At 48.1% G+C, this 22,098-nt stretch overlaps 8 protein-coding genes across 8 annotated transcripts; 4 read left to right on the forward strand and 4 right to left on the reverse strand.

The window, feature by feature from the left end:
- The first annotated feature begins 917 nt into the window (after positions 1 to 917).
- On the forward strand, positions 918 to 1,966 carry EI90DRAFT_3089610 (GTP-binding protein). Its single transcript, XM_039062306.1, has 6 exons — positions 918 to 1,078; positions 1,150 to 1,260; positions 1,331 to 1,347; positions 1,415 to 1,560; positions 1,614 to 1,694; positions 1,754 to 1,966. Exons 1-6 carry the CDS (start codon positions 1,014 to 1,016, stop codon positions 1,892 to 1,894), a joined length of 561 nt encoding a protein of 186 aa, XP_038908657.1. The 5' UTR covers positions 918 to 1,013; the 3' UTR covers positions 1,895 to 1,966.
- EI90DRAFT_3089614 (uncharacterized protein) lies at positions 1,831 to 3,631 on the reverse strand. Its single transcript, XM_039062307.1, has 2 exons — positions 3,225 to 3,631; positions 1,831 to 3,169 (listed from the first exon to the last, which is right to left on the reverse strand). The coding sequence occupies exons 1-2, from the start codon at positions 3,610 to 3,612 to the stop codon at positions 2,034 to 2,036; spliced, it is 1,524 nt and encodes a 507-aa protein (XP_038908658.1). The 5' UTR covers positions 3,613 to 3,631; the 3' UTR covers positions 1,831 to 2,033.
- A 1,521-nt stretch (positions 3,632 to 5,152) lies between these two features.
- On the forward strand, positions 5,153 to 5,579 carry EI90DRAFT_3089619 (uncharacterized protein). The gene has a single exon (XM_039062308.1). The coding sequence runs from the start codon at positions 5,207 to 5,209 to the stop codon at positions 5,423 to 5,425; it is 219 nt and encodes a 72-aa protein (XP_038908659.1). The 5' UTR covers positions 5,153 to 5,206; the 3' UTR covers positions 5,426 to 5,579.
- On the forward strand, positions 5,183 to 6,949 carry EI90DRAFT_3089620 (uncharacterized protein). The gene is made up of 16 exons (XM_039062309.1): positions 5,183 to 5,228; positions 5,329 to 5,421; positions 5,495 to 5,515; positions 5,568 to 5,639; positions 5,695 to 5,722; positions 5,798 to 5,849; positions 5,913 to 5,944; positions 5,999 to 6,023; positions 6,078 to 6,089; positions 6,163 to 6,178; positions 6,232 to 6,304; positions 6,367 to 6,437; positions 6,496 to 6,641; positions 6,701 to 6,745; positions 6,807 to 6,844; positions 6,926 to 6,949. Exons 3-15 carry the CDS (start codon positions 5,505 to 5,507, stop codon positions 6,842 to 6,844), a joined length of 621 nt encoding a protein of 206 aa, XP_038908660.1. The 5' UTR covers positions 5,183 to 5,228; positions 5,329 to 5,421; positions 5,495 to 5,504; the 3' UTR covers positions 6,926 to 6,949.
- Positions 6,950 to 10,303: 3,354 nt separating this feature from the next.
- Positions 10,304 to 11,053, forward strand: EI90DRAFT_2947941 (dUTPase-like protein; the record flags this gene model as incomplete). The annotated part of the gene is made up of 5 exons (XM_039055361.1): positions 10,304 to 10,449; positions 10,513 to 10,622; positions 10,683 to 10,784; positions 10,851 to 10,921; positions 10,988 to 11,053. The coding sequence occupies 5 exons, from the start codon at positions 10,304 to 10,306 to the stop codon at positions 11,051 to 11,053; spliced, it is 495 nt and encodes a 164-aa protein (XP_038908661.1).
- Positions 11,054 to 14,371: 3,318 nt separating this feature from the next.
- On the reverse strand, positions 14,372 to 16,945 carry EI90DRAFT_418906 (uncharacterized protein). Its single transcript, XM_039067593.1, has 19 exons — positions 16,500 to 16,945; positions 16,298 to 16,390; positions 16,204 to 16,224; positions 16,072 to 16,143; positions 15,989 to 16,016; positions 15,867 to 15,918; positions 15,765 to 15,799; positions 15,683 to 15,707; positions 15,616 to 15,627; positions 15,534 to 15,549; positions 15,409 to 15,481; positions 15,271 to 15,341; positions 15,149 to 15,208; positions 15,054 to 15,081; positions 14,948 to 14,992; positions 14,850 to 14,887; positions 14,681 to 14,765; positions 14,487 to 14,618; positions 14,372 to 14,419 (listed from the first exon to the last, which is right to left on the reverse strand). The coding sequence occupies exons 1-18, from the start codon at positions 16,562 to 16,564 to the stop codon at positions 14,589 to 14,591; spliced, it is 849 nt and encodes a 282-aa protein (XP_038908662.1). The 5' UTR covers positions 16,565 to 16,945; the 3' UTR covers positions 14,372 to 14,419; positions 14,487 to 14,588.
- Positions 16,946 to 17,528: 583 nt separating this feature from the next.
- Positions 17,529 to 18,157, reverse strand: EI90DRAFT_3089650 (uncharacterized protein). The gene is made up of 3 exons (XM_039062310.1): positions 18,095 to 18,157; positions 17,877 to 18,042; positions 17,529 to 17,826 (listed from the first exon to the last, which is right to left on the reverse strand). Exons 2-3 carry the CDS (start codon positions 18,030 to 18,032, stop codon positions 17,767 to 17,769), a joined length of 216 nt encoding a protein of 71 aa, XP_038908663.1. The 5' UTR covers positions 18,033 to 18,042; positions 18,095 to 18,157; the 3' UTR covers positions 17,529 to 17,766.
- Positions 18,158 to 18,531: 374 nt separating this feature from the next.
- EI90DRAFT_3294168 (uncharacterized protein) lies at positions 18,532 to 21,334 on the reverse strand. The gene is made up of 17 exons (XM_039067419.1): positions 20,862 to 21,334; positions 20,673 to 20,765; positions 20,579 to 20,599; positions 20,452 to 20,523; positions 20,372 to 20,399; positions 20,245 to 20,296; positions 20,162 to 20,193; positions 20,077 to 20,101; positions 20,015 to 20,026; positions 19,821 to 19,876; positions 19,687 to 19,757; positions 19,566 to 19,625; positions 19,370 to 19,503; positions 19,266 to 19,303; positions 19,119 to 19,203; positions 18,815 to 19,060; positions 18,532 to 18,738 (listed from the first exon to the last, which is right to left on the reverse strand). The coding sequence occupies exons 1-16, from the start codon at positions 20,924 to 20,926 to the stop codon at positions 19,023 to 19,025; spliced, it is 882 nt and encodes a 293-aa protein (XP_038908664.1). The 5' UTR covers positions 20,927 to 21,334; the 3' UTR covers positions 18,532 to 18,738; positions 18,815 to 19,022.
- Positions 21,335 to 22,098: the final 764 nt, after the last annotated feature.

The raw sequence follows: 22,098 nt of genomic DNA on the forward strand, positions 1-22,098 counted from the left end.
TCTGACAAACATCTTATCAGAGTCTCAGCAAACGTAAATGGCCAAATCCTGTTCCGGATCGATACTGAAGTCCAGATACTCGAAGCCGAGGTGGTGGAGAATAGGCGTTTTGGGCCAGTCTATTTCAACATTATCGTGATCTCCACCTTCTAGGTCCACCTGACGCTCAGAATCGATTGGCCTGAGCAGTGCGGATGATAATCCGTGACCTTTTGAATTCGAAGGACGATCCGCGAATCTCGGAAGGGGGTGGAGCCATAGACAATCAAAGCCACCGGACACGGTTACTTTGTGCACATACGCAAAGACTCCGTGTCCCTGAAAGTGAAATGGGGCCATGGGTTGGCCGAAATGGTACATGTTTGGGGCCGCCATTTCAAATTAGCCCATCCAAGTTCCCGCCTACGAAGACTCGTAAGTTTCTCTGCAATAGAGAGATGATCTGGATCTGGGGCCGGTCCCATCAGACCTGGTAGTCTCTGCATATACATCACCCGTACAAGCGGCAGTGCTACCGGCAAGAAGGTAAGTTTCGCGCTCGATGTTATACTGGAGAACCAACGACCCCTGATGACATAGAGAGAGGCTTTAGTTGCCTGCGAACGTCACTTATATTAGAACCATAAAAATGTATGACAAAGAGGAATAAAAACGTGAGGAACGAAAGGGCAAGCGAACTGCTTTTAACTAAAACTCGCCTGTTTGCACCCCATGAGACCATTCAAGGAAAGGTGTTAACCAAAACCTCCACTGGGAGAGCCGTAATGAGTCGCGGCTTGTCATGATTAATGCTGAGCTGGATGAGTTGAGATGAGATGAGGTCCTCTGACATTCTTGCAAGTGGATTGGATTTATTACGTAAGGTTGTCCAAAAAAAAAGAAGGCGCGGACAGCCACCCCGAGAGCATAGCCACAAAGGCAAACGTGATTTTCTATCGGCACCAAGGTTCTAATTCATTTGTCCATTTGTCTCATTCAGCCTTCGCATTTGAGTTCCTACTGTCGATCTCGGAATGGGACTCCTCTCTATCATTCGGAAGAACCAACGGAAGGCAAAAGAAATGAGGATACTCTTCCTGCAAGTGAAATCTATATACCCTTGACACCCTAGCCTCGTCACACTTATTAAAAGCCCCACGCATTTCACAGAGGGCTGGACAATGCTGGGAAAACAACCATCCTGAAGCGTCTGAACGGTGACGACATAGGCTCTGTCAGTCCGACTCTTGGCTTCGAGATCAAAACCTTTATCCACGGCAAGTGCGCAATCGAGCGATCCGTCCCATTCTGAGCCTATTTAGCTGATACGGGATTTTTCCCAACGAACCAGATATACCTTGAACATCTGTCGGTAGCCTCGGGCTAATTAATTTTCTGATACTTTACGATGGACTGATAGATAGGCGTTTTTAAGGGGATGTGGGTGGACAACGAACGCTTCGTCCATATTGGAGGAATTATTTTGAACAGACCGATGCTCTTGTATGGGTTGTCGACTCGTCGGATCGACTGCGAATGCAGGACTGCAAGGAGGAATTGCATTCCTTGCTTCAGGAGGACGTGCGTAGTCACCTGAAGACCTATCTCGCCGACTTATTGACTTGTCACGCTAGAGACTCGCAGGTGCAAGTCTTATAGTTCTGGCAAATAAGCAGGATCTGAATGGTGCTATGACCGATGCAGAAATTAAAAAGGTGACCATTTATTCCTGCCTTCATTGAGATTCCGCTTATGGAGCGACTTGTGCATTCAGGCCCTTGACCTTCGGTCTATCAGGACGCATAATTGGAAGATCATGCCATGCAGTGCCATTACGGGTCAAAACGTAGCTGAGGCATTGGAATGGGTAGTTGATGACGTTGCAGGAAGAATATACTACAATCTGGGTGACTAAATATACATGAATGAAGTCCGTTCCGCTATGTATATAACACGAGAATGTTGATTAACGCTTGTGGTAATGGTGGTAATAGGTGATTTCATGCAAAGCAGTGAGAAGATCTAAAAAAAGAGTTGAAAGAGGCGGACGGATTTCATGCCTGGCTTTGACTGCTATCCAAAATGTACTTTTCCATACTCTCCTGATAGGATTCGGAGAAGAGGAACCGCTTAACATCGGGAGGCATGCTCTCATCGGAATCACGTCTAAAACTTCGCTGTGGACTTCTTGGTGAAAGCGGGCTGGACTGAAGGAAGTCGAGTTGAACGTCTTCAGCAGTGGGTTTGGCGTGTGACTTGGTCGGGGATGGTGTCATCGGCGCGCAAGCATTCTCGTCCAGAGGTTGGTTCTTTGGAAGCAGTGAGGCTAGTGAGAAGTAGCTTTCCCCCTCGGAAGGCAAAGGCGTGGCCCTCAGACGGTATTCCCGCCATCGCCTATCATCTTTGTACTGCGGAACCCTTTGGGTCGGGAAAGGGGGATCGAGACGGAGCTGGGATAGTAGTTTGCTGCCATAATCATCACCCATGGTATCTTGCGTCTCCGATCCTTGTGTATCAGTATTCTGTGTCTGGGACCCTTCATTTGAGCGCGGTTGGTCAACATGAAATAAAGCTGTCGACGAGCACTCCATAGGTGAATTATCGAGGGTTGAAAGCCTTCCTGGGGAAATCAGTTGCCCCTTGGTGACGATGATACTCGAAGCAGGATCTGCTGTACCAGGCACAACAAACTTGCGCGGGGTAGCGAGGGTACTTTTCAGAGAGCCGCCTTTCCTTTCGAATGGTTTATCTGACGCATGAATGGATGAAGAAGCCCAAATATGCCGCTCAGGGGTCTGAGAAGACGGCACCACAGAATCGCGAGAGGCTTCCCCCCGGGGCACCTTCGAAGGTGTTTTGGGTCCGTTCGATAAGCTCCAAACTCCACGATAGTCCGATGGTTGGGCCTCAACAATTATGTAAGAACGTTGTGTTTGGGAAGAAGGCACAACATCAGATTCATCGTCCATTGGGGATGTCACTCGGCTGCTTGGAATATTTCGATTCTCGTCAGAGGTATGAAACAGTGAAATCGATCCTGCGCGTGTTGGGCTCGTATCCCAGTCGTTTCGTGGCCCCCTTGACCTCTCTTTCCCCTTAACAGTAGTATCTAGGTGCGGTGTCGTGTCTGCAAGGGTAGGGCTAGAACTTATCACAACAGTTGAGCTGCGGATGGTCGAAGGGGGGGCAACTAAAAACGGATGGAATGAAATGAAATGAACAATAGGAAGCTAACAAATACATACGCGTGCTAACGACAGTTCTCAATGCTGGGGTTTCTGGGAGACGCTTCCGACGCTTAGGAAGAGGCACAATTTCCGAATCACTGCTTATGTCGACAAGTGGAGGTGTCTCTCGGCTTTTCGGAGTGCTCCTTACAGCAGGAGAAGGGGCCAATGCCCTTGAGCTCGGCTTTCTTGTCTTCGGAGTGACCGAGGAACCGGCCGGAGAATCAAAGGGTTGCGACTTGAGTGCTGCAGTAACACTTCGTGTATGCTTGCGGGAGCTGGGTGGGGGCTTGGGCGGCTTCGGAAGAAATATATCCGTAAGCCGAGTCTGATACTGAGTGGGGGGGCCATCAGGCCCATCTCCCCTAGCGCCGGTCCTCGAATAACGACCGCGCTTGGGAGGCATCGTTGGTCCGGAAGCAAAATGTCGCGTCACGCCTGCAAACACGCAATGGACGCATCTCTAAAATGGCCTCTCTCTCCTAGCGCAATCACAGAAGATGGACCGGGAAAAGTGCTAGTCATTGGTTCTTGCAGAATTTTTTGGGATATCGGGTATTGACGTACGCTGTGACCTGACTCACGGAGTTGAGTCTGCGGCGCTTCTTGGTAAACTCGTCACCATGCCTGTGCGCTCCTCGCTTATAACTCGAGAAAAATTTCCTTTACGTCTTTCCTCAGTTCACGTACTACGGAACTGAGGTGAGACAGCTTTCCCTTATCTTGTGTCCAGATGCCTTGTATCTGACCCATGTATGTATACTAGCGACATATCGCCAGGTAAATTAAATATTGATTATTCTAAACCGAACTGGGCAACATATCGCTAGATTCTGATGACTCTGAAGGATCAAATACAGTCGCGCCAAGATCAAAACTCCCAGTTGAACGGCAAGGTTCTGCTTGTGCTGCGGGTATAGGCGAGCGTTATCGCTTGTAACCGCTTCTGTGCTATTTTGACGCGTCAAACGCGGGGACTAAGACGATTCGTGCGCGGGGAGCGCGCTTATCTACACTCAAATATCTATCACTCTTCCCGAGGGCACATATGGTCGCGTAGCGGGACAGGTGGGTGCTATTGGACATCATGGTCTTGGTTTTTGACGCAAAGATCGCTGCAGGCGCAGGTGACATCGATGCCGATTATTGAAGAATCGTCTGTGTCTTGCTATTTAATCATTTTGGCAAGGGATTTAACTGGATGGTCCGTTTTCCCACATAGCCTCGAAAGGTGATCGCATTGCGCGCGCGCCGCGAAAATTGTTCAGAAGATCGACGCGTCTGAAGTTCAGGTTTGAATTATTCTCTTTCGCTCCTATGCCCCGCTCGGGCAGGATCCTAAAGTGACTCTTTTGAGGAGCAGAGCGATTCGGGTCCACTGGAGGATTTAGCAGTGCTAGGGGGCCTGTTTTTACATTTGCCGGGGGAACGGCTACCTGCCTTTACCCTTGGCGCTCACACAAGCAATCGTATTTCCTGGTTATTGTGATTAACGATCAGAGATCATTGCGATGTGATGCGGTAATTGCGCGATCATGCATCTCCAGGCTATGCTGCTTATGCGCGCTAACCCTCAGCTTCCATATCTCGGCTACGTCCGAAGATCCTACCAATAGCTCCATTACAAAACATTCAGGCACCCTCTATCTACCGCGACCGACGCAATCTCTAAGCAGTGCGACAAGTCCTCAGCCATTGGGTGCCATGTTTTCGTTATCATTGGGGGGCTGCGAGCCGCTAATATCGTTTATCACACACTAGCTCCCGCAATTTATCCGGTTTCAGCTCTGATGGCCAACAGCGCGCGGCACGGTCATCGGAAGCAGACTACAAAGTTGGCCTTGCGTGCAATCCCGCGAATTCACAGGCATGAGGATATATATAACACGTAGCAAGTCTTCGCAGTTGGTGTGGTATCTCCATTACCCATTTCCCAGGTCAAATAGCATCACGAGAGATGGGCATGTCCTTTCGCGAAAATATCCTGGGGGGATTCCTTTATGGGTTTGTGCTGCAAAACATGTGCGTTACTGACAGCATTCACAACCATCTTTTTTGCCAATGATGAAACATTTTCACTCTCCCGTCTTCATCCGCTCGTTCTGATCATTCCTTGCAATAGAATCGTCGGCGCAATCACCGTTCAGACCTTCCTGTATTATCATAGGTTCCCTAAGGATCATATTTCTTTGAAATTCATCGTCGGATTCTTATGGTGAGTGCTGGCTGATCGAGTGATTTACGCGATGCATGGTGTAGAGTCCGTTGACTTCATGTTCCATTTGGAGGCTCACCCAGATGTTTCAAGTGTAAGTCAACAGCCTCATCGGAGATACGTTTCAAGGATCGTCTCTTCTCCAGGATAACTTCGGCAGTTGCGACGTATAGAATACAGACTCGCCACTTCGGAGTTCTGCCGTCAACTACAGTATGGTATGCTCTCTCACAACTTCATTATGACACTGGCATGACATTACTCCCGCGACAGGTATGATACCGTCTATCAGATTTCTCTGGTGAGACCATAATCTCCCTCAGCTCTGGATCGAATCTGCCTTGTGTGGTCACGCACCCATCATAATGCCCATTAGGTTATTTGTTCCACTGTCGTGCAGCTTTACTTCGCCTTTCGTCTCTACCGATGTAAGTTACCTAATCTCCCTCTTCACCCATGGATTTCTAATGTTCGCTCTGAATTGCGCCCAGTTAGTGGATCGATCTGGCTATCAGCGCTGGTCGTACGTACTCACCTATTTTTCATGTGAATTTTTGTTTTGAATCCTCGTTGACAGGTCCTCTGCACCCTGGGGCAAGTTGGTGGGTGAACCCAAGTGGTCATGTTTTGGACTATCTGACGCATGTCTTGACTAGGGACTGGACTCGGTAAGAGAACTACACAGATTGCAGAATCAAACGACATCTGAGATTCCCTGTATTCTGCTCGTACTATACGCAGCGATCTGGATCAAAGCGTTAGTAGAGCATTTTCGAATGGTGATGCTATCCTCATCTTCATCACTGATAGGAATGTCACCCACGAGCTTGAAAGCTTCATCCAGCCTATACGCCACGTCGTGATAACTTGGCTGACATTGGAGGTACGTCCACTTTATGCATTGACCATAGAACTGCAGTTGTATAAACAATGCCAAATCCGTAGGCAGTGGCAGACCTCGTGATTGCCTTCGCTATGTCATATTTCCTTCAGAAGCGCCGCACAGGATTTCGACCGTAAGCAATTTATCAGCCTCCGGGTCGACGAAGAAAATGAACGAACACGCCTCCCCAGGACGGATACGGTGTTACGAAAGTTAGCAGTATATGCCATCAACACTGGCCTGCTGACCAGGTACGATTTGTCGGGAAATAGCTCCATGAATCAACCTTTCTCGTATTCAATAATTCAGTATTCTGGCATTGGCCATCATGTTTGCCGTACGTTGTTCCAGCTCTCTTGATGCACCATGTAGCCCTGACAGCCTGTCTCTGGGCAGTTCGTATTCTACGGCTTCCACTTCATCCAGCTGATATTCGGCATGGTAAGGTATACCTGCACTCCAATACGGAAACCTGACATCACGGTTGCACTATGCTTCTCAGCCGCTTGGAGGTGTCTATACATCCTCCCTTTTGGCTAAGTATGTATTCCATCACGGAGCAATGTGCATGGCCCGTTACAATGCGAAATCCCCAGAAAACTGACGACTTCTCCACGTTAGTTTACATTCGCGCTCGAGACTTCGGAGGGAGCTTCTTGTACAAAATGGAATCTCAATACACTTATCTCGCCTACCTGCCAAGGTCAGAGCCATGCATCCACAATCCACTCCGTCACAGCTGACCCAATGCCTTTCGCCAGATACGCAACCGGATAAGTGAGGCTACTTAGTGTATGTGAGGGGATGTGTGTTATTTGGACGAATGGATAGACCATGCCCCGTTAGCAGATGGGTTGAGATTTCCTTCAGTCTATCGCAGGCGCAGATAGCAAAGCCATGAAGATTAGATGTCCAGAGTAGAGAAAAAATGAACAAACGAACCAATGTCCGATTTCATCTCTTGAGTGCCTTTTTTTCCATGTAATATTCCCGAATTGGGTCAGTGTTTTTAAGCAAGGGCGCAAGTTGCAGTAGTTCCTGTGATGCTCAGGCACCCGCGAAACGAATTTCTTCATCTCCCTCACAGCTAGTGGAACTTCCGTTGCTCGAACTAGCTTCTGTCGTCGCCCCGGCTAGACCCTGGTCCACCGTCCTTAATGTGTTCGCCAAATGAGTTGATAACTCCTTTCTTGGGGGTCTAGGGACATCACCTCTTGACTCTCCATCGCGTTCTCGCTTCCTTCGCTCGAGGTGAATCGCTTCCGTTTCCTTTGCCAATCCATTCGAGCTCTGTGATAAGTCCCCCTGTGACACTCTCAAACCGGTCGACCATTCGGGATATCTGTTCTCTCGTAGAATTCCTTCAGGAGATATCTCTGGGTTCATCGTCGAAGAGGGATTTGGCTGTCTTCCCCGACTCGGGAGGTTTCAACGGCTTCATTTCTGGTTCCATTGATGATTTCAAATTCATCGGAGCTGTCTGACATCCTTATGGACGTAGGACGGGAAGATCGATGATTTGATAAGATATAACGCCGGACAGAGGAAAAGCAAAAGGTGAAAAGAAGATTGGGAGAGAGAAGAAGCTTAAGAGAAAAAGATACACGAACCTCTGAGGCGTCGGTACGTAGCTGAAGCGTCATGAAAGGACTGCAGATCGCGGATCAGCCGGGTAGGTTATCTGCCAGCGAGCCAGTGGGTACGGCGAAGGAGAGCCGAGGTGTTCGCACGCCACTTGAAATTCTGGCTAGGAGTGCACTCGCACAGTGATGAAGGACGAAGGTAACGACAAGATTAATATGATGATATGACTAATCACTTCAGTGGGGCTATGTTACGACGCACGGACGCGTCGGACCGGAGGCGGCGTCAGGGTTGAGTGTGTGGGATGCCTGCGCGGTCTGCGCCACGCGCGGGTACCATGTTGCCGATGCGCGGCATCATGACTTGTATCGTGCCGCGTATACATAAAATTTGTAATGATTCAGATTTATCAATGGCTTAGATTGACTCCATTTTGAAATAATCTTAATGAAAGGCCTGTTGAACCCGAACAATTCATTCAATCGGAACTCAATCATTACCGCCGATAAAGCTTTCTCCGTCTACTGCGACCCCGTCCCAATCTCTAACGTGTTCATCGTCAAAGTTGTGCACTATACCCTTCTCGCTAGTAGGGGAACTGAAAGCTACAAATTTCGTTTCTTCTGCAATTCATCCAGTGGCAGCCAACGACTCGGAGCAGCCTGAGGGCGTCTATTCCAATAGAAGCTGGTAATCTGCCACCTAAGCAAGGGCGCCACACGATGTTCAGACGCGCGTAACCTAAAAGACCGGGGAATCCGATCCTCCACGGTACCAATTAGAAAGCACGAGGCGTAGCAAGTCTTCTTCGCAGTAGGTGTGGTATCTCCATATTGTCCATTTCTCAGGTCAAATACTAGCATCACCAGAGATGAGTATCTCCTTTCGAGAAAATCTCCAAGGGGGCTTCATTTCTGGGCTTGTGCTCCAAAACATCTGCGTTACCGGCAACCATCAAGTTGACGGAGCATTTCCCGCTCTCAGCTCCCCTGTCTTCATCCGCTCGTTCTGACCATTCCACGCATGTTCTTCGCTTGCCATAACGTAATCACCGTTCAGGCTTTCCTGTATTACCATAGGTTCCCTAAGGATCATATCTCCTTGAAGTTTATCGTCGGATTCTTATGGTAAGTGAGTGTTGGCTAATCGAGTACCCCCACGCGCGCGATGCATGGTGTAGTCCGTTAACTTTACGTTTCATTTGGAGGCTCACCTAGATGTTTCAAATGTACGTCAATAGCCTCATCTGAAATACATGTAATACGGTTCAAGGGGGATCTTCTCTTCTCTCTATGATATCCTCGACAGTTGTGGTGTACAGAGTACACATTCGCCACTTTGGGGTTCTGGTGCCAACTACAGTATGGTATGCTCTCTCACAATTAAGCTCATTACGACACTGGCATGACATCACTCTCAACGATAACAAGTACTTCTATCAGATGTCTCTAGTAAAACCATATTCTCCCTCAGCTAGCTCTGGATCGAGTCTGCCTTTGTGTGGTCATGCATTCATCATCAATATAACACTCATTGGTTTATTTGCCCCACCGTTGTGCAACTTTACTTTGCCCTTCGTCTCTACCGATGTAAGTTACCTAACCCCCTTTCACCCAATAGATTTCTAATGTTCGCTCTGGAATTGCGCCCAGTTAGTGGATCGATCTGGCTATCAATGATTGTTCTACGTACTCACCTGTGTTCTTCATATATATATTTTGGACTCTTCGTTGACAGGTCGTCTGCACCCTGGGGAAAGTTGGTGGGTGATTCGAAGCCAAGTGGGTCATATTTTGTTTTTGAACTAAGTATCTGACGCATGTCTTAACGAGGAACTTGGACTTGGAGTAAGAGATTTGGATTTGTAGAATCAAAATGGCTTCTGAGATTCCCTGTATTAATGTGATCGTACTTATACGCAGCGATCTGGAATCAAAACGTTAGTCGATCATGATTATTCGAACGGCGATGATAGCTATTGTTGACTAGGTACGATTTCGAGTTCGTCACACTCGTTAGAGAGAAATAATCAATCTTTCTCTTTCTTTTCTATAACACTCAGTATTCTGGTCGTCATGTTTGCCGTACGCGTCGTTGTTTTCAGTTTTTGATGCACCACCGTTTCCCTGACAGCCTATCCATGTCTCTGTCTCTTTGGGGGGGGGTTCGGAACGAGTGGAAATTAAACGGAAACTGGGCCTTGGCCAATACCAGTACATGTGATGATCGTAAAAAAAAAAAGAAACAGGCCTATATAGACGTTTGCGCGACTAGCTTGAGCAGCATGCAGGCTGCTGCTTATTCAAATACCGGAAGCAAAATGTCGCGTCACGCTCACGCGTGTGGTCGCCAATGGATGCCTCTCTAAAGCGACCTCTCTCTCCCAGTACAGTCACAGAAGATAGACCTAGTAAAATGCCAGCCATTGATGCCGTAGTAGCTGAAGGGTCGAATACGGTCGCGCCAACAACAAGATCAAACCTCCTAATTAAACGGCATTCCGAAAAAGCAAAACTTCCAACGCGAGGTTCTGCCTTGGCTGCGGGCTACGATCTTTACAGGTGTGGTATTATCGTCCGTAGCCGGCTTTCTTGGTCACAAATATATTAGTTTGACGCGTCAAGCGCGGAGACCAGGACGATTCCTGCGGGGGGGAAAGCACTTATCGACACTCAGGTATCCATTGCCGTCCCTATAGGCACATATGGTCGCGTGGCACCTCGTAGTGGGTTAGGTGAGCTCGATTTTAAGGATGTCTATATGCTGTTAGACATCAAAGTCGCAATTTCTACAGCATCAAAGTTCATGATCGCTACGGGCGCGGGCGTCATCGATGCCGATTATCGAGGAATCGTCTTTGTCTTGCTATTTAACCATTCTGACAAGGAATTTCTTGGTTGGTCATCTCCAATAATCCAATGGATTTTCATTTTTTCACATTTTCCCCCCCCCCCTTCAACAGTCTCGGAAGGTGATCGAATCGCGCAACTGATTATTGAGAAGATCGAAACGCCTGAGGCCATTGAAGTTCAGGTTTGTATTATCCTCCTTTTTTTTCCGTTCCTGTTGCCCCGCTCACCCTGTCCCTGTGCTGTGTAGGATCTTGAGGAAACTCTCCGAGGAACTGGGGGGTTCGGCTCCACCGGAGGACATGGTGGCCTCTAATGCTAAAGGCCTGGATCTACCGCCTTGTTGTTCTCTGTCCCTGCTCGTGTATATCGTGTCAATCTAACTATCGAAATTAACACAGTCCGAACGTAATGACTGGAGAAAGTGGCCACTGAGCTGAAACTGCCCAGCCTATAGTGCTACCAGACCACAATTACTCACACTCTTCTTTCTTTTCATCTTGGCACTACATAGCGTAACCGCCACGCGAGCGAATCGCATTATGCAGCACACTGGCCGGTAGCGACAACTCACCTAATAGTCTGCGGCACACAGTTTCGTCTACCTTTCGCCATGGAGGGCGTTGGTACCCATGGACACACTCTAATGCCCGATTATTGTGAACCACTGGCCCCGGGGTTCGCGTGTCGCACTTCCGCAGTGACCAGCCTCTGATCTTTAGGGGGAGTGCTTCGTATGACTGCAATGGTACGATGTATGTGCATCACTCCTGATCCACGATGCCTCACCTTCCCTGAATCCTCTCTGGTACCCTAACGCCCGCGGCCCTTCACCACGCTTCCTAACTACGCGCCACATCGTACGTTTCAGGGTGATTCCATTACAACAGACTCATCTAGGGGCAGAGAGTTGGAGCGGCTTGATTCCCGCGTCACTTCGTCTGGATATGGTTTGCCCGCAATAATAGTTCAGTTTCGCTTGAGGGCCGGCTTCCCATCTAGAAGAGACGGAACCTATCTTCCCGCAGAGACACCAAGCGAGGTCCCGCCGGTAATTGGTTCAGCTTCATACCCAATATGTTCCACAACTCCAGTACTGATAACTACTTGTACTTGATCACATCGCGTTGAATTGAAGCGGGTGCCACATCCCTTAGCCACAAAAGACTCATTTCGAACTCATGACCAAAAAGGTTTTGCATCCGCAAGCCAAACTTGTGATGACTAAACCTAATAACCCCCCTTAGTAGAACGGACAAAAGCCACGTGCACAACTACGTAAATAAGGAAATATATTTTAAAACCAACTAGAGATACATGTCGTGAATATTATATTTATCATAAATAAATGATCAAGGTGTGGTAATCTGAATTGCTCGACTCTGAATCTGAACTACGGTATGAGCAACCCAACCCAACCGAACTCATTTTGAAAAAAATAGACACATACCCAATACACAGCCACCAACCCCAACCCAACTTCCCGACCCAATGCCCAACCCCGACCCAAAGCCCAACCCCCGACCCAAATGCCCAACCCCAATGCCCAACCCCCAACCCAAATGCCCAACCCCTGACCCAATTCCCAACCCACCAACCCAATTAGGCCCAACCCCCGCCCAGTGCCCCGGGGGAATAAGAAAGAAAGAAAGAAAAAGGGCACAAATAGCCGTGAATCAAACTGGCACCCAACCGAGCCAAGAATGAAGGCTAATCATGAATTAGCCACCAGGCCAAGACACCGCTAATGCTATTCTTGGACTTAATTTGTAAATATGCTTCTTGAAACATTACAAATATGGAAATCTGGAATCAGATTTGCGGAACTAATTTTATGATTTTCGAGAAATTTTTTAGCGCACGTGCCTGTGCATGTGACTTTTATCCGTTCTACTAAGGGGGGTTGTTAGGTTTACTCTTGTGATCAACCGCTGGCATCATTTATAAGGGCATGGATTGGTTTGAGTATTCTAGAGTTCACCGGGAATGTGAGCCAAAGACTGCAGACGGATCAGCTGGCATGAGAACACAGTGGGTACCGAATTCCTTGTTCACTTTCATTCCAGCTGGGCGTGCTGAGGGTTTCGAAACGTGGTGTGGGTGTTTAGGTGGATGGTAGCGATTTGTCGTTGGGTTCGTTCTGCATAATGCCGGGATGTTAGGCTGAGTTCGGGCTATGCCGCGCTCCTACCAAGCGATGTGGCCTTAGCTCAGCAGCAGCCCGTCTGGCCTTATCAAGGGATGACATGACTCACGTCTTCCACCATCTGGAGAGCATCCTGAATATTCCCCTACTCTACTATCTGGTCACTTCGCGGAGTCTGGGCAAAGGTGAAGGGGCTTTTCCTAAGCCAGGCTTGGACCTCATCCTCTCTCCGAGAGCTGGGTGAAAACCGGCCGTGGACAGAAAATAACATGTTTTATGAGACTAGGAGCCCCAAAAATCTCTGGAGGAGGACCGAAATTGAAATTGTGGAATCGTTAACGGATAACCTGCGGTGCCCCAGGCGAGTGTATGGCGACGTGTTGCTCAAGGATGCTGACCTATCGCTTCATAGGTTTCCCTCGGTGGTGGAACAATTGTGTTGATCCCAACAGGCACACAGGATACTCCTTGAGTGCTTCGGTCGAACAACTGTTCCCCTTTTTAAGATGGCTGGCGTCCGTTGGTTTCGGCATCGGATGTAGGGGGCTTTCGCGATGGCTTGCAATGACTCCGTTATTTGGCCCCACAGCCACTCTTATGTAGCTTAGGATCAAAAGAACGCCCGGGTATCTTAGGCAGGTTACCAGCTTCTATTAGTATAGATGGGTATCTGATCTGTTGAGGGAACAAATGGATGCGAGGAGAGCATTTGCATATGGTAGCTTGGTCTGCTTTACCTCGTTTTAACTTTGCGTTTCTAGCGGGTGGATTCTAGCGTTAAGGTGAAGGGTGAGAGCTGAACACTCTTCGAGGAGTACGGGGTCCGGTTCTACTGGTGCCGGAGGCGCGGATCAATCACCTGGACGATTTCTGTCAATGCTATATCATGTGAATCTAACTACAGTGACTCGTAATTACTTGTTGTAAGAATTACAGGCCCCTGAGGGTTCTTTCGCCACGTCCGATGTTCTCAATCAGAGCCTGGAAGTTGCATGCGTGCATTTGGAGGATATTCAGCATCATTATACATAAGGATCCTCGCATCTAAGCACTCTGTGCGATATAGAGCTGGCGCTCACTCGGCAGATTCAAAGCTGAGTCGAGGGCCGGAAACACCGGCGGAAACTATTGACCAAACGGCTGTGAGGGAAGAGGTGCTATATAGGATGTCCCGGAAAACCCCATACTAGTGCTTCATCAAAACAAGCAACTAGGATAGGGGTAGTAGCATCAGTGGACGCGCTCGGCACCGCCAATTTCCACTTTCTGTACCGGGGTAGCCACGCTGCTACTAGCAGAGGAACTTGGCCAGCCTTCCCTAGGGCTGAAGATCCACCTTCATGAGTTCTGTGGGTAGCTCGCCAAGAAATAGCCGTAAGTTCGGACAGTTTGGCTGATTCGAACGGGTTCTGAATTAACCAGACTCTACATACCTCTTTCAAACCATCTGAAGCGTGCTGCGATGAAACCAGTTCTCGGCTTCGATTGCTCACACCAAAGTGAAATATCTCAAGCCTTCACTGATCGATCGGACAACTATCGCATTTTACGACGAAAATTCTCCATACATTCTAATCCGCATTCAGCAAATTCACTCACTGACATGCTCAGAGAAGATTCAAGATCCTGGTTCCTCATTACCCTGTCTCCATCCTCGCCTGAGGCGACGAACTGGTGTTGACCGAGTACATTTGTCCGACTTACACTACGCCATAGCACTTATCTGATTATGTATCTGGTGAAGGAAGATTGGTGAGCTGTGACACAGTACTAGTGTGCTATGGAATTTTCTCTGACCTTGGGAGGAAGGTGGGACAAGTGTATTGAAATCCCGTTTTTTCCGGAATGAAGTTCCGCCCGGAGTCTCGAGCGTGAGTGCAGACTAAGGTGAAGCAAAAGAGAGAACCAGGTCGTCAATTTGTCAGGGATTGTATTGACAACGGTCAAGAGTAGTTGGAATACACACTTTGCTAAAAGAGACGCTGTGTAGACGCCTCCGAGCGGCTAAGAAGCACAACGCACTGTGAAGTCCAGCATCTGTGTCAAAATGCAGACGTAACCTACCAAAACGAACATCATGTGTACGAAGTGGAAGCCATAGAATGCGAACTGCTCAGTGGGAGGTTGTCAAGGCTACTTGGTGCATCAGGAAAGCTGGAAACAGCCATACAGCGAACATGACGGCCAGTGCCAGAACACTGGGTTACAGAAACAGAACAAGGTTAACTTGTGAAACTATTTCCAAATAAATTTGGCAAATCATACCTAGTCAACAGACCGGTGTTGATTGCATATACTATTAATTGCCGTAACACTGTATCCGTCCTTCAAGGGCAGGGGGAGGAATTTATTTAGGCATTCATTCCTCGATAGGCAAATTTTCCTACTGTCGAAACCCTGTGCGACGCCTGTGGAGGAAATATGACATGGCAAAGGCTATCATGAGGTCCGCCACCGCCTGCGAAATGATAGAGCGTTTACGTAAGTAATCAATGCTCTTGATTCGATACATAGAAAGGACATACCTCCAATGTTAGCCAAGATATCATGAGGTGGCGTGTGGGTCGGACGAAGCTTTCAATACCGTGGGTGATATTTCTGTCAATGAGGATGATGAAAATACGTTGCTGCTTGAGGAGGTTCAACTTGCGCTTTGACCCAGATCGCTGTGGGGGGCGATGCGAGCAGAATGTCAGATGTCGTTTGACTCTACAATTTGTGCAGCCTCTTACTAAATCCAGTTCCTAGGTTAAGTTATGCATAAGATATACCAGAACGTAGTCACCAGGGTTCACTCACCAACTTGTGCCGGGATCAAGAGGGCCTGCCGATGGGATCAAAGGTCTACAAATATTCATAGGATGAACAGGTGACTGCGTACGAGTAGCGCTGGTAGCCAGATTGATCCACTAACTACTAGTCACAATCCATAGCGACGTTAGGAATTCATAGATGAAAAGGGGGACTATTTGGAGTAACTTGCATCGATATAGACGAAAGACGAAGTAAATTTGGACGATGGTAGAACAAATAACCTAGTGGGAATTATGGTGAGTGCACAACCATGCAGGGCAGGCTCCATCTAGAGTGGAATTGTGGTCTTACCATAGATATCTGATAAACAGTATCATACCTGTTGTAGGAGAAATGTCATGCTAGTGTTATCGTGGGTTCGTAAGAAAGCATACCATACTGTAGTTGAAGACTGAACACCGAAGTGGTGAATGAATGTCATGCGAACCGAAACTGTTGATGTTATCCTGTAGAAATTACGAAGTGACAGTTCCTGAAACGAGTATTTTCTATGGCTGCTAACCCACACTTGAAACGTCTGAACGAGCCTGGAAATGAAATGTGAAGTCAACCAACCATACATCTTGTATTGCGTGAGTTACTTGATCAACTAGCGCTCACCACAAAAACCCGACCGCAAATTTCAAAGAGATATGGTCCGTAGGAAACCTACGGTAATAGAGGAAAGCCTGAACAGTGATTACACCGAAGAGTCTGTTGCAGGGGAAAGAATATTGGTTGATGCGAGCAAGCACATGATGGAAGAGCGAAAATATTCCATTAGTGTCGGAGAGGACGCTTGTCAATGTGATCCGCAACGTACATAGTTTGGAGCACAAGCCCAGATAGGAAACCCCCAAAGAGATTTTCGCGAGAGGACATACCCATCTCTAAGGATGAGACGATCTAAGATGGAGATGCTCAACCCAGAGACTTGTTACGTGCTATATACACTCCCATGGGTCTTGATTTGGGGCAAGAGGAAGAAATGAATGGAGCTCCCGATTTTGTAAGTTACCCCATATGGTGCGGTGCTCTTCGGCAGCCATACCTAGCACTGGATGCAGACCATTCCTTGGGCAGGTACAACTAGCTGCGGGGAGAGCGATCAATTCCGCAGGCGAGAATTCTGCGGAATAAATTAAAAAACTCCAACAGGACAAGGTCCGTTACAATCGATAGGTCTTTGTCTAGCCAGGCCGAATTCAATTACCATGGATGAGGGTCCTGCTTGACTTTGAGAAGTAAGGGGTTAAGAGTTTTTATTCGCAAGAGCCAGTGCAGAGCCAACCGGGGAACGATATTTGCAGCCAATTCCAAGCTAATGGTAGAAGAATTATTGACCACGAACTTTTGGTATTATTTGAAGGTTGAATCGATCGAAGCAGACAATGATTAGGGGGATCCTAAATGTTATGCGGCGGAGCTCCCGATGTTGATGGGATCATTGGAGCCTTCCCAATCATGGGCGTAGCATAGGCTGGTCACCTGCAGCTGCCTAGTAGCATAGGAGCGGGTGCCCACCCAGGACTCGAGTTGATTGAAGAACTAGGAAAAGCCAGGCAGGATCCCAGCCTCTACTAAAGTAGAAGGAAAAGCCTAGATGTATGATTGCCCTCTATCTACGCTACGATAGCCTACATTTACTTTGACCGCTGATGCATACCCCCCGTCCATAGTGTCACCCGTCACAATAACCAAGAAACGGAAGATGTCTCTTCCCGTTAAAGAGAAGCTAGAAGATGATGATCTTTCGTTACCCGGCGGCCTCGTAGCTACGTGGCAGTGCGGCTATCACACAAGGGTCTCGCACAGCCATTGGGTTGAAAGGTTCTCTAGAGCCTTTCTCACGGTCCTCCCGAGTTCGCTGCGACACTGCTGAGACACTACATAAATCATAAATCGGATCCATATATGCTGACATCTGACAGACACACCTTCGCCTGGATGCATTCCGACCGCTGCTGCGCTCAATGCTTAGAGCCTGTGTCATCACTATGGCGCCAACAATGGGACGCCGGGCTTCCGTAGCGTATCATAACTTCCATACTGCTCGGAGAGGGGAAATATTTGTCCGGATCTAAACGGCATCAAATTGGAGGAGGGCTATACGGATCATAGAAAGTGCTTCTAAGAAGCTGAATGTAGAGGTACCTTGCTCCTGCAATTTAAGTTTGATGCTGTGCCACTATCTTCCCAGTCTTCCCGCACAATAGGTCAATTGCAGGGGCATATCAATATCAATTATGTGTGGACGATCCAAGCATGAGATAATGAGAACCTCGCACTTCCTAGATCTTTCGACAAATGATCCTGCTTGGCGCCTTGTGAGCCATATTACAGTCAACAACACCATGTGTGACAGGGTAAGGGTATCACGTTGCTACTCGCCATGCTGCCAATGACCTTAGAAGCCAGAAGACGTCGTCACTTACTGCGGAGGGACAGGCTCTGGGTACCGTTGCAGCACGAATTCCTTGCTCGGCTTTGTATGTTGGGTGTGTGGCTCGGCCCGCTAGCACTCGGGGCGGTAGCAGGGAATGAGTGCAGACTATGCTGACCACACAAACACCATGTGCAGGCCTTTATCGTACCACGCAAATGTGATCCGCAGTAATCTGACCAAATTCGCGGTGGCGTCGATTGGTCTTGTGCGTGACCGAACGATCATGCTCTTCCAACCCCATGCTGGTGCAGCCTCCATATAGCCCATGATCAGTCTGCCCTATTCATTAGTGCGTTCTTCAGGCCCGTCGTCTGCCATGGGCCAAGTAGCTACCCCAACACGCACCGACCAGATTTCCGGCCTCATTCACGTACTAGGTCTTGAACTAAAATATCAAACCCTTCGTTTATACTTTCGGAATCTCGTCGACACGAAGGAACTCTCGCTTTTATGGTGCTCTGATTCCTTGGTCTCTTCTGTGCACTATATAAAGCCACGTTTATTTCAAACCCCTGTCTTATCTTTCCCACTTCGTACTTGGCACTTCAGCTAAATGACCGACTCAAAAGCTTGTTTGGCATCTCATGGCAACGTTAATCGAAATACGACCACCTGCCACCCTCCCTTGGACTTCGCCTTTGCGCCCATATTCTGCTTTCTGTGCGTTATGCAAGCAGGAAAAGCCGCCCTTGAAACGTCCAAGGTTCATCATCCGTTGCGTGAAACCTTGCCTTCCCAGCTAGCTCATGCTTGTTCGAGTTCTATCTTTCCATGATTTATTTTTTTTCAATAATGTTACTGACGGGTATTCAGCGTATTGCCACATATCCTCAAGAGGATTCGGGTCACTCAATTACCCGACCTGGACTCTAACGGAGTGTGGTCCGTGCATTCGTCCGATCAACACGCTAAACGGTGGCACTTATCTGGTTGCGTATCTGGTGAAAGACGTTGGGTCAGCTTGTGACGGGACGAGCAACGTGCGCATTTCTCGACCTTGGGAGGAAGGCGGGACAAGTGTATTGAAATCCCGTTTTCTCCGGAATGAAGTTGTCCGCGGAGTGTTGAGCGCGAATGCAGACTGACGTGGGGAAGTAAATCGTCAATTTTGTTAAGATAACGGCAACCTTTCCCCCCACATACTTTGCCAAAAGGGACGCTGTATAGACACCTGCGAGTGGCTAAGAAGTATAATTTGTTGGAATTAAGAAGTTCGGTGTCTATACTGAAACGTAGATATAACTTACCACGATGAAGGTCAAGTGGATGAAGTGGAAGCCGTAGAAGACAAACTACCCAAATATAGGCTGTCAGGGCTACGAGGTACATCGGAAGTACTGGAAACAGCCATACAGCAAACATGACGGCCAATGCCAGAATACTAGTTTATGGAAACAGAGAACGGTCGATTTTTGAAGCTGTTTTAAGTTTGCCAAATCATACCTGGTCAGCAGGCCAGTGTTGATGGCATATACTGTTAATGTTCGTAACACCGTATCCGTCCTGAGGGAAGTATGCCATTAGATATTTTTTTCACTGACATAGAGACAGACACCTTGCTCACTGTCGAAATCCTGTGCGGCGCTTCTGGAGGAAATATGACATAGAGAAGGCAATCACGAGATCTGCCACCGCCTGCGGATTTGATAGTGTTCAACATAACCGAAGTTCTTTGTTCAATGCATCGAACGGATGTACCTCCAGCGTTAGCCAAGGTAGGTCGGATGAAGCTTTCAAGACCGTGGCTGATATTTCTGTTAATGAGGACGATGAGAATACGTCACTATTTGAATAGCTCCACCTTACGCTTTAATCCAAATCGCTGCGTATAGTGCGAACAGAATACGGAAAACCTCAGAAGGGTTTGATTCTACAATTTGTGCAGTCCTTACCAAGTCCAGTCCCTAGGATACGCATCAGACTCTCCAAAATATGACCACTCAGGTTCACCCACCAACTTGCCCCAGCGTCAAGAGGGCCTATCAATGAGAATTCTGAGGATCTACAGATATTCATAGGGTAAAGAGGTGACTACGTACTACCAGCATTGGTAGCCAGATTGATCCACCAACTAGGGAAACATTAATACAGATGAAAGGGGAGAGACTGTGAGGTTTCTTACATCGATAGAGACGAAGGACGAAGTAAAGTTGGACGATGGTGGAACAAATAACCTAGTAAGAATCTCGGTGGGTGAGCGACCACACAACGCAGACTCGGTCCAGTGCCGAGCGAAATCATGGTCTTACCGTAGAAATCTGGTAAAAGGTATCATACCTATTGCAGGAGCAATGTCATGCGAGTATTATGAGTCTGCGGGAGAGCAAACCATATAGTAGATGAGGGCAAAGTATCGAAATTGTGAATGAATGCTCTGTACAACGAAGCTGTGGCAGCTGTCCTGGAGAAAAGACGGTCCTTCGAGTGACGTATATCTAAGTAGGCTCATGACTCACACTTGAAACATCTGGACGAGCCTCCACATGGAATCAGACATCAACTAACCATACGCTATGCATCGCGTAAGTCGCTCGATCAGCCAGAGCTTACCATAAAAATCCGACGGTAGATTTCAAACAGATGTGGTCCTTAGGGAACCTATGATAATAGAGGAAGACCTGAACGGTGATTACACCGAGGAGTCTAAGGCAGAGAAAGAACATGAAGTGATCAGGACGAGCGCATGAAGACAGTGGAAGAGCGGACATGCTTCTTCATGAAGAAGAGTCGATAACGCACATGGTTTCAAGCACAAGCCCACAGAGGTAACCCCCTTGGAGATTTTCGCGAAAGGACATACCCATCTCTGGCGATGCTGCCTGAGAGATAGAAGCAAACTATGCTAGCTTCGAAGACCTGCTACCCATAGATACCCTCATGCTTTTTAACTTAGGCATCGATTGCAACTGCCAATTTTTTGGGTTGATTATCATCGCGCGGCACTGTTCGGAGATGGTGCCCAACGCCGGGTGCAGATCAACTCATCACATCCTCAAGCTAAGTGCAACGAGAATCTCCACGGCATATCGATCCCGCTGGTGCTCGGTGTGTTCCATGAAGAATGCTTTACCTGCACCCGAAATCCCTAATTCGGAAGCTCACCGATCATTTCCCGGACAAACTGAGGGATGCCAAAAGCACAGGGCCCACCACGGCTGGCAGCCCTGGAGGGCCAGGCCGAGACCGGTCCCGAAGGGCGATGGTTAATTGAGATGTAGTACTTCTTCAATGGCAAGGAAACGATATTTCCCCGCTGATGACAAGGACACAACGCCCAATGATTACGAACCTATCGTATTATTGAGAGATTGGAACAGTCGTAGTAGACAGAAAGAGTCTGAATGGTATGTAGCTGGGCTATACGAAGTTGAGAGCATCATTGGAGCCTCATGAGCGCAACGTAGATGATGGGACCCCCAGGATTCAGGCGTGAGGAATTGGGAGAAGGGGAGCTGATGCGTGATTGCGTGGCTGCAACATCACGCTACGGATGATCTACAGTTATTTTCGTTCACTGAGTTCGTTCCATTCCAGATCCAGACATGTAAGCGCCCGAAGGTATTCCAGGTTTTCTCATTCACTCGTTCCCTGACTTCTCATACGTACCTCTTGCAAACAAGAATCGCGCTACCCGCATTTCATTGCAGTATGCCTTTTCCATGAGGTCAGCAAAAACCCGTGGCGAAGAGTACGTCTGGATGCTCGTTATGCAATGCAAGTCTGGGTCCACCGCAGCGGGTCTTCATCTGGAGGGTCCGATGAAAGCGGAGCTGGCTGAATGAAATTTGGGCAATACCGAATTTTGCATAGCCACCTCGGCCAGGCCAATCAATTTCCACACGGCAAATAGAGTGTCTCAGTTTGGGCTCGTCCCCGCCTGAACATCTTCCAACCTCTACCACACTCGTCCCGACCCTCCTAAAATCGTCATCGATCGTCATTGACGGGTTCTGCATATAGTTGGCTCGCCTTGAAA

This window comes from Cantharellus anzutake (genome assembly GCF_015039405.1).
Source record: "Cantharellus anzutake strain C23 chromosome Unknown EI90scaffold_145, whole genome shotgun sequence".
Classification (NCBI taxonomy): Eukaryota; Fungi; Basidiomycota; class Agaricomycetes; order Cantharellales; family Hydnaceae; genus Cantharellus; species Cantharellus anzutake.